At 66.3% G+C, this 8886-nt stretch overlaps 1 protein-coding gene across 1 annotated transcript; it reads right to left on the bottom strand.

Annotated features, from left to right (window-relative positions):
- Positions 1–1666: 1666 nt before the first annotated feature.
- On the bottom strand, positions 1667–6323 carry EPS8L3 (EPS8 like 3). Its single transcript, XM_057403806.1, has 17 exons — positions 6319–6323; positions 6124–6197; positions 5978–6042; positions 5720–5875; positions 4913–5062; positions 4736–4812; positions 4171–4280; positions 4012–4076; positions 3816–3930; positions 3655–3719; positions 3458–3532; positions 3194–3342; positions 2878–3090; positions 2701–2797; positions 2483–2587; positions 2331–2410; positions 1667–1817 (listed from the first exon to the last, which is right to left on the bottom strand). The coding sequence occupies exons 1-17, from the start codon at positions 6321–6323 to the stop codon at positions 1667–1669; spliced, it is 1752 nt and encodes a 583-aa protein (XP_057259789.1).
- Between the last annotated feature and the right edge of the window lie 2563 nt (positions 6324–8886).

Genomic DNA, 8886 nt, shown 5'->3' with positions numbered 1-8886 from the left:
CGGGGGAGTGGGCAGTGCTGATTTGAGGTCCTCCAACACAATAAAGTGCTTTAGTTGTGGCACCCTGAGCCCTCCAAGTGCTGTGGTGTCAGGGTGGGGGGCGCCGGGCTTGTCCCCCCAGCATGGGGGTGAGTGGGGACATCCCTGCCCCATGGCCATTGTCACCCCCTTTGGCATGGGTTGGTCTGGGGGGGCAGAAGCTCAGCCCCGTGGGGTTCCTCATGCACATAGGGGGGGCTCTCTGGGGGTCCTTATGCCCTTAGAGGGGGGGCTCTGGGGTTCCTTCTGCTCCTGGAGGGGGGGCTGTGGGTGTCCCCGTTGTCTTGTAGGGGGCTATAAGGGTTCCCATGCCCCCACTTCGGGCATTGTTTGGTGGGTGCTGCCCATGATGGGGACCCAGAGGTGTCCCTTGGGTGCTGCTGTGCCTCCCCCCACCCCCCCGCATGGTGCACACCCCACTGCCATCACCCTCTTTATTTCCCATACCAAGCACTTTACACTGTGGGGTGCCCCCCCCCCTCCACTTCCCTTGGGGGGGTCCCCAAGAACCCAGTGGCACAGTGCGGGGGTCCCAGCAGCTTTGTGTCATTAGGGGGGGACCTATCCCCCAAAGAGTGGATGTCAGATTGGGAGGGACACCCCTGGGGGGGGTTGGGGTGCCCCCCTCCAGCCCCCCCAATCCTGCAGTGCCTGTGGGGCTCCATCCTGAGGGTGCTCGGGATCCATGGGGGGTCAGTCTGTGGGGCCCATCTGCAGGGAAGGGGAAGGGGTCGGTCTATGCTGGGGGCAATGGGGGAGGGTGCAGGGGGTTATGGGGGATGCAGGGGGGGTATGGGCGGTGCAGGGTTTATGGGAGATGCAGAGGGTTATGGGGGTGCAGGGGGCTGTGGGGGGTACAGGGGTTTATGGGGGATGCTGGGGGCTATGGGGGGTGCAGGGGGTTATGGGGGATGCCGGAGGCTATGGGGGGTGCAGGGGGTTATGGGGGTGCAAGGGGGCTATGGGGGATGCCGGGGGCTATGGGGGGTGCAGGGGGTTATGGGGGATGCCGGGGGCTATGGGGGTTGCAGGGGGTTATGGGGGTGCAAGGGGTTACGGGGGATGCCGGAGGCTATGGGGGGTGCAGGGGGTTATGGGGGTTGCCGGGGGGCTATGGGGGGTGCAGGGGGTTATGGGGGTGCAAGGGGGCTATGGGGGATGCCGGGGGCTATGGGGGGTGCAGGGGGTTATGGGGGTGCAGGGGTTTATGGGGGATGCCGGGGGCTGTGGGGGGTGCAGGGGGTTATGGGGGATGCCGGGGGCTGTGGGGGGTGCAGGGGGTTATGGGGGATGCTGGGGGCTGTGGGGGGTGCAGGGGGTTATGGGGGGATGCAGGGGTGCTAGGGGGGGTGCAGGGGGTTATGGGGGGGTGCAGGGGGTTATGAGGGGGTGCAGGGGGTTATGGGGGTGCAGGGGTTTATGCGGGATGCCGGGGGCTGTGGGGGGTGCAGGGGGTTATGGGGGGGTGCAGGGGTGCTAGGGGGGGTGCAGGGGGTTATGGGGGGGTGCAGGGGGTTATGGGGGTGCAGGGGGCTATGGGGGGGTGCAGGGGGCTATGGGGGTGCAGGGGGTTATGGGGGTGCAGGGGTTTATGGGGGATGCCGGGGGCTGTGGGGGGTACAGGGGGTCATGGGGGTTCCCTCACCCCCAGGGTCGCGCGGGCCGAGGACAGCTTGAAGTGGAGGCGCCGCCACTCCTCGGGGCACACGGCGCGGAGCTCGGCAGCGCTCATCTGCAGGAGCTGCTGCCCCCGGAGAGCCCCCAGGCACCGAACAGTGCTGCGGGGACGGGTGGGGAGGGAGGGGGACGGGGGGAGAGGGAGGGGGGGAATGGAGGGAGGGAGGGGGGGAGGGATGAAGGGGGGGGGGGGGGAGGGAGGGATGGAAGGAAGGAAGGAGGGATGAGGGGAAGGATGGAGGGAGGGATGGAGGGAGGGAGGGAGGGGTGGATGGAAGGAGGGAGGGATGAGGGGAGGGATGGAGGGAGGGAGGGATGAGGGGAGGGAGGGAGGGAGGGAGGGATGAAGGGAGGGGTGGGTGGAAGGAGGGAGGGATGAGGAGAGGGATGGAGAGAAAGAGGGAGGGATGGAAGGAAGGAAGAAGGAGAGATGAGGGAAGGGATGGAAGGGATGAGGGGAGGGATGGAGAGAAGGAGGGAGGGATGGATGGACAGGCGGATAGACAGAGGGATGGGGGATGCACAGTGAAGGGGTGAGCAGAGCTCGGCCCCCCCCAATGGAGCCCCCACGTTGGTTGCTGGGTGTCGGTTGGGGGGGTCAAGGCTACACCTACATCCGGGAGAAGCCCTTGTCCTGCAGCCAGGCCGTCACCTCGGCGGGGGGGGAGTCGGGGTGCAGGCTGGGGGGGCTGGTCTGGAGCGGGGGACACGGGGTGAGACCCCTGCGCCCCTTCCTGGCGCTGGGAGGGGAACGGGGGGCACCCACCTGGCTGTGCCCCCCCCAGAGGGGCTCCAGGATGTTGCTGGGGACGAAGCCCTTGTCCCCCCGGCCGTCCTGCACCAGCCACCACCTCCTCTGCTGGTCCAGGACCTGGGTGCACGGTGACAATGGGGGACCCTTCCGGCACCCATCATGCAGGGTGCGGGTCCCCATTCCACCCTCCCCAGCAGCACCCATGGTGGGACCCCCTCCTTGGTTCCTACCTGCAGCGTGTCCCCCATCCTGACGCTCAGCTCCTGCGGGTTCCTGCTCTGGAACTCATACAGGGCTCGGACCAGCCCCTGCCCAGGGGAGGGAGCCCTGCAGATGGATAGGATGGGGGACCATGAGCATCCATCCAGGGGCTGGGTGATGCCCTCAGCACCCTCAGCACCACTTACGCTTGGCCAGGTTTGTCCCTGCGGCCGGTGCCCGGTGACTGTGCGTTGAGCAGGGAGAAGGGCGAGTGTGGGCTGTGGGATGGGGGCACGGAGGCGGGCGATGGGATGTCCTGGTCCCCTGCACGCTGTACCTGCTCCATGGGGGGGGGCAACCACCCGTCCGAGAAGACGGGGATGTAGCGGGGCACCAGCTCGCTGTCGGGGTACTCTGCCCTGCAGCGGGCACGGGGGGGGGGGGAAGCCGAGTGGGTGCCGTGATCCCCAAACCAAGGCTGGACCCCCCCTAAACCTCGGTGCTGGCGGCGCTGGCCCCCACCTTGTCCTGTTCCAGGCCGTGCCCAGGCTCTTCCATGTGCGGAAGTTGTCGTGGTCCAAGCTCCTCTCCAGCAGCTCCAGCGCTTCGGGCACCAGCAGCGGCGCCTCCACCGATGGGGCCAGGCTGGGGTTGGGGCAATGGGCGAGGACCTGCGGGGATGGGGCTGGAGCAGCACCCCCAGGATGGGGTGGGGGGGGTGTGACAGCAATCCCCACCCTGTGCACCCCTAGGGGGGGTTTGGGTCCCGCTTTGGGGGGCACTCACAAAGGAGAGGGCGGTGAAGATGAGCCTGAGCAGCTCCTGGGGGTCCGGCTCCCGCACGTGCTGGTGGGTCCGCCCCTGTGTGGAGGGGGTGAGGGTGATCCCACAGAGCCCCCCCCAGCCCCATAGAACCCCTTATTAAGGACGCACCAGGGATGCCCACAAGCCGTGGGGGTCACATCCAGCCCTATGGGACCTACCAAGAGGTTAAGGGCGTATTTCACCTTCTGGAAGAAGTCCGTGTAGTCACTCATGGAGGGCAGGGCTGGAGGAGGAAGAAAAGGGGGGGCTGGCACCGGGATGGACCCCCCATCCCCCCCCCCCCCAACGCTGCTCTCCCCTCCAAGCCCTTCCTCATCACCTTTGTTCTTCTTCTTCTTCTTCTTCTTCAGGTCGCTGGTGCTCTCCATGCCCAGGGCTGCCCTCACCCGGTTCATAAAGAGCTCCAGGTCGCTCAGCACATGGTTGAGAACCTCCTATGGGAGCAGGATGAGACCCGGTGGGTGCTGTGGGGAAACACTGGGGTGTCCCCATTGGAGGGGGGAGATGGGACTTACAACATCCCGGTCCACCTCGGACATGACCTGGCTCGAGGGGGTGGTCCGTGGGGTGTCCATCAGCCCTGGGTGAGAGCAGAGGGTCCCAGCTCTGCCCCCCATCACCTCCATTCCTCCCCATGGGGAAACAGAGGCACTGCAGAGCCCCCCCCGACTCACCGTGGTCCAGCCCATGCTGGTCGGACACGGGGGCATCGAGCTTGGGGGTGTTTTCCCATCGGTCTGGGGCCACGGGGGAACCCTGCGAGTACGGGGGGGTTCGGCTGCTCCTGGGCAAGGAGGGATGGGAAAGGGGGAGCTGAGGGGGGGCTGAGGGGAGAAGGAGCCCAGGGATGGGATATGGGGTGGGGGAGAGGGTATGGGGTCATGGGGGGGGGGGGAGCTGTGTCCATGAGATGGGGTTGTAGGGGGGTGCTGTGTCCATGGGGATGAGGGTAGATGGAGGCCATGGATGGGATACAGGGGTGTGAGGGGGCATGGTGGTCATGGGGGGGACTGTGCCCGTGGGGAGGGGGTGGGAAGGGGGCTGAGTCTATGGGGATGTGGGGCAGGGATATGAGCCAGGAGCTGGGGTACCGAGGCAAAAGTGGGGGTTCACCCCCCAGGAGGGCAGAGCGGTTCAGCACCCTTTGAGCTTATCCCCTCTCCCCATGGAGACCCCCATGTGGGGGGGGTCAGCTTTGGGGGCACAGGGACGGGGTGGACACCCCCGAGCCCCCCTTACCTGTGCCCATAGAGGCTCCTCTGCTCCTCCTTGCACTGCTTCACCAGCTTCTCCAGGCTGCTCCTCAGCGCCTCTGCCTGCACAGACCCAGCGCCATCAACCCCAGCACAGCCCGGGGCTGCCCCCCGTTAACCCCCGCCCCATGGTGTGTGCTGGGGGGGGGGTCCCAGGGCTCACCCCCGTTCTCTCGCACTGGAAGAGCAGGACGCTGGTGTCGGGGGGGCTCTGCTCCTGCACGGTGATGGCCAGCACGGAGCTGTAGCTGCCGATGGCCGGCGTGGTCCAGCAGCCGTGAACGCTGCCCAGGGGGTAGGCGTCCAGCTCCTCCTGCGGGGGGACACGGGGTGCTCAGCACCCCCCCCCCCCCAGAATGGGCACTGGGGCCAAGGGGGTGCAGGGGCTATAGGGGTGCGATGGGGGATAATGGGGGTGGCAGGGTTAGGGGGTACAACGGGGGGGATAGGAGGCTTTTGGGGGGCTGTTGGGGGGTGGCTGGGGAAGAGGGGTGAGAGGGGTAGGGGGATGCAAGGGTTGAATATGGTGTTAGAGATGTTGGGGGGCAAATATGGGGATACCAGATGTGTTAGGGATGTTGGCAGGCAAATATAGGGGTACAGAGATAGGGGGATGCCAGATCTGGGGAAGCATCGGATTTAGGGGGTGGAATGTGCCAGGGTGGGTGTCAAGGGCCACACGAGGTGGGTGCTAGGTTGGGGGTGCAGGGGGGTGTTGAAAGGCTGATGTGGGTGCTGGGGTGAAAGGCGGTACTGGGGTTAATGGGGCGCGATGACTGCAGCGGGTGTTGGGGCCAAAGGGGTGCAAAGGGCCATTAGGGGGGTGCTGGGGTTATGGGGATGTCAGAGCTGCTGGGGGACAAGTGGATTTACGGGGGTGCTGGGTGCGGGTGGGTGCTGTGGCCAAGCTGGGTGCCCCGGCCATGGTGGGGGGGGTCCCATCCCTGGGGGTGCCCTGTGCAGGAGGTACCTTGCTCTCCACATCCCTCAGCACCAGCTGCTGGTCCTTGACCTGCAGGATGAGATCCTGCCCCCAGACCCGGCCCTGCGCCTCCAGCGCCCGCAGCCGCGCAACGCAGTCCCAGGCGCTGCGCAGGTCCTCGTCCAGCCGCGCAGTCAGCAGGTGCTGGAGGGGGGGGGACGGACCCACACACGGCAATGGGGGTCAGCGGGGGGCACCCCCCACCACCCCCCGGCGCGGTTTGAGGGGGGTTTGGGGGGCTCCCACCTCGACGTGGTGCTGGAAATCGCTCTGGGGCTGGAGCAGGGTCCGGCCGTAGCCCTTGCGCTGGTCTGCAGGGAGGTGTGGGGTGAGCGATGGGGACAGCGTGGGGCCGGGGTTGGGGTGACGGTTTGGGTGCTGCCCGCACTCACTGTAGATGCTTTTCCCGGTGGGGCGGGCGAAGCTGTTGGAGTGGCGCAGGGGGGAGCTGTCCTCGTGCTCCCTCCTAGACGGGACCGATGGAACTTTGTGCCCCACAGCGCGGTCCCCTTTGCCCCACAGCCCCCGGGGTGGTGGTGGTGGGGGGGTCCCCAAGGAGGGGGTACCCGCACCCTCTGGGTACTCACCGCATCGCGGGGCTGCTCCAGCCGCCAAAGGGGTCTCCCATCCTTGGGGGGGGGGGGGGGGAGCGAGGGCGGCTCGATCCTGCCGGGGGGTCCTGAGCTGGGCATGGTCCCCGCGTCACCCCGGGGGTGTCCCCCGCCACCTGCACCCCCCCCTCGGCACGGTGGCATCACCCCAGCCCCCCCCCCCCCCATGGCCCCAGTCCCAGCCCCATGGGGCCCTCGCAGCACCCGGACCCCCCCCGCCGTGCCCCTCGGGGGGGTCCCGCTCTCGGGGTGCCCGCGCTCACCCCAACCCCGGTGCCTCCGGGATCAGCTCTGGGAAGCGCGCCCGGGAGCGTGGCACGGCCCTGACGTCGGCACCGCACCCGCCTGCTCTTTGCTCCCCACGGCATCTGCCCCAAGGCAAAGGGCGGTGACAAAGGGGGGGATGAGCCTTGGTGACGTCCTGGGTGGCAGCACCCAGCCCTGTCCCATAGCACCCAGCCCTGTCCTATAGCACCCAGCCCTGTCCCATAGCACCCAGCCCTGTCCTATAGCACCCAGCCCTGTCCCATAGCACCCAGCCCTGTCCTATAGCACCCAGCCCTGTCCTATAGCACCCAGCCCCATCCCATAGCACCCAATTCAGTCTCATAGCACCCAATCCTGTCCCATAGCACCCAACCCTGTCCCATAGCACCCAGCCTCGTCCCATAGCACCCAACCCCGTCCCATAGCACTCAGCCCCATCCCACAGCACTCAGTTCCTTCCCATAGCACCCAACCCTGTTCCATAGCACCCAGCCCCGTCCCATAGCACCCAACCCCGTCCCATAGCACTCAGCCCCATCCCATAGCACCCATCCCCATCCCATAGCACCCATCCCCGTCCCATAGCACCCAGCCTCGTCCCATAGCACCCAGCCCTGTCGCATAGCACCCAATTCAGTCCCATAGCACCCAATCCTGTTCCATAGCACCCAACCCCGTCCCATAGCACTCAATCCTGTTCCGTAGCACCAAATTCAGTCCCACAGCACCCAATCCTGTTCCATAGCACCCAGCCCCATCCCATAGCGCCCAACCCCATCCCATAGCACCCAGCCCCGTCCCATAGCACCCAATTCTCTCCCATAGCACCCAGCCCCATCCCATAGCACCCAACCCTGTTCCATAGCACCCAGCCCCATCCCATAGCACCCAACCCCGTCCCATAGCACCCAGTCCTGTTCCGTAGCATCAAATTCAGTCCCACAGCACCCAATCCTGTTCCATAGCACCCAGCCCCATCCCATAGACCTCTGGGCCTCGGCCTGGCAGATAAACCTGGGCTCATCCCAAACCCCTGGTGCTGCTGCTGGGACCATTCCATGCTCTTGACCGTGGCACCAGAGCCCGGCCTGGGTTGAAGGGACCTTAAGGTGCTGCAGTTCCAACCCCCTGCCATGGACAGTCACTCCCAGCCCTGGGTGTCCCCCCCTTCCCCATCCCCATCCCTCGACACCCCCATGAGCATCAGGGACCTCTCTGGCCCTGGTCTTGCCCCCATGGGGGACATGGGATCGCTGCCCCTGGCCTGGGGTCGTATCCATGGCTCTGTCGTCCCCCAGCACCGGGTTTTGGGGTTCATTTGGAGCCTTTTGGCTTCTCTGTGTTGGTCCTTTGGCCTCCTGGGGGGCTGTGATGGACTGTGACCACCGTGTCCCCAAGGAGGATGCAGGGTCCTGTCTGTGCCCCCCCGCTCCCCACAGGGCACCGCACCTGGGCTGACCCATATCTCCATGCTCTTCCCAGACAAACCGGCTCCATCTCGGGGGCACCCCCTCATCCTGCACCTTCGGGGGTGTTTGGGGACCATCGGTGAGCAGGTACGAGCAGAACCGAGGGGGTAAAGGAAACGGGGGGGTGCTGGAAATGTCCCTCAGGAGCCGGGAGGGGGGTGCAGGGCTTGGAGTCGTGCCTCAGTTTCCCCATTGCACGTACGAACAGGGTGCAGTGGCCACCTGCGGCCACCAGGGGACAGTAGATCCCCACATCGCCTCTGGCCCCACAAGTGCGGCTCCCCCCCCATATATAAGGCTCCAGATGTGCAGGGTCCCAGATGTGCCCAGGTCCTGCTGCCACCGCTGACCCCAGCGTGGTCCCTGCCACTGGGGACGCTTATAGGAGCGGACACACACAAGTGGCTGCTGCTTTGTGTGTCCCCCATGGGAGGTTTGGGGTTACAGCACCCCCCAGTAGATATACTGCTGGGGAAGGGAACTGGGGGGGTCCCCTGACATGGTCCCCCTGTTTCCTCCTCCTTAGGGAGAGGGCATCCTTCCTGTGGGAGGGGGGAGGCAGGGGAAGGTCCTCATCCTGCTCCGGAAGGGGTTTAAATGGCATTTGGCATCCATTTAGGGTGCTGGGCGGCTGCAGGGTGCTGCTTCCCACTTCACCCAGTACCATCCCACCACCACGGCGTGCAGGGCTCCCTATGGGGAGCCATGGGGCCGGGAGCCGGGGTGCCGCGGCATCCGCAGCTCGGTGACACTCCGGGTGCCTGGATCCTTCCCGCTGACGGTCCCCAGAGATGGGGGTGCTGGGGGG

The sequence above is a fragment of the Pezoporus wallicus genome, unplaced genomic scaffold (genome assembly GCF_028554395.1).
Source record: "Pezoporus wallicus isolate ANWC-B61680 ecotype Strahan unplaced genomic scaffold, APGP_CSIRO_Pwel_v1 contig_5863, whole genome shotgun sequence".
Classification (NCBI taxonomy): Eukaryota; Metazoa; Chordata; class Aves; order Psittaciformes; family Psittacidae; genus Pezoporus; species Pezoporus wallicus.
The sequence above is the reverse complement of the archived record's forward strand: the minus strand, read 5'-3'. Positions and strand labels throughout refer to the sequence as shown.

What these genes read in the sequence shown, in the direction of transcription:
- EPS8L3 (XM_057403806.1), bottom strand. An exon ending in CCGAGGTGGACCGGGATGTT is followed by an intron (nt 3,931 to 4,011) that starts GTAAGTCCCATC and finishes CTGCTCCCATAG; the next exon opens with GAGGTTCTCAACCATGTGCT. An exon ending in GACAAGGGCTTCTCCCGGAT is followed by an intron (nt 1,818 to 2,330) that starts GTAGGTGTAGCC and finishes CCGTCCCCGCAG; the next exon opens with CACTGTTCGGTGCCTGGGGG.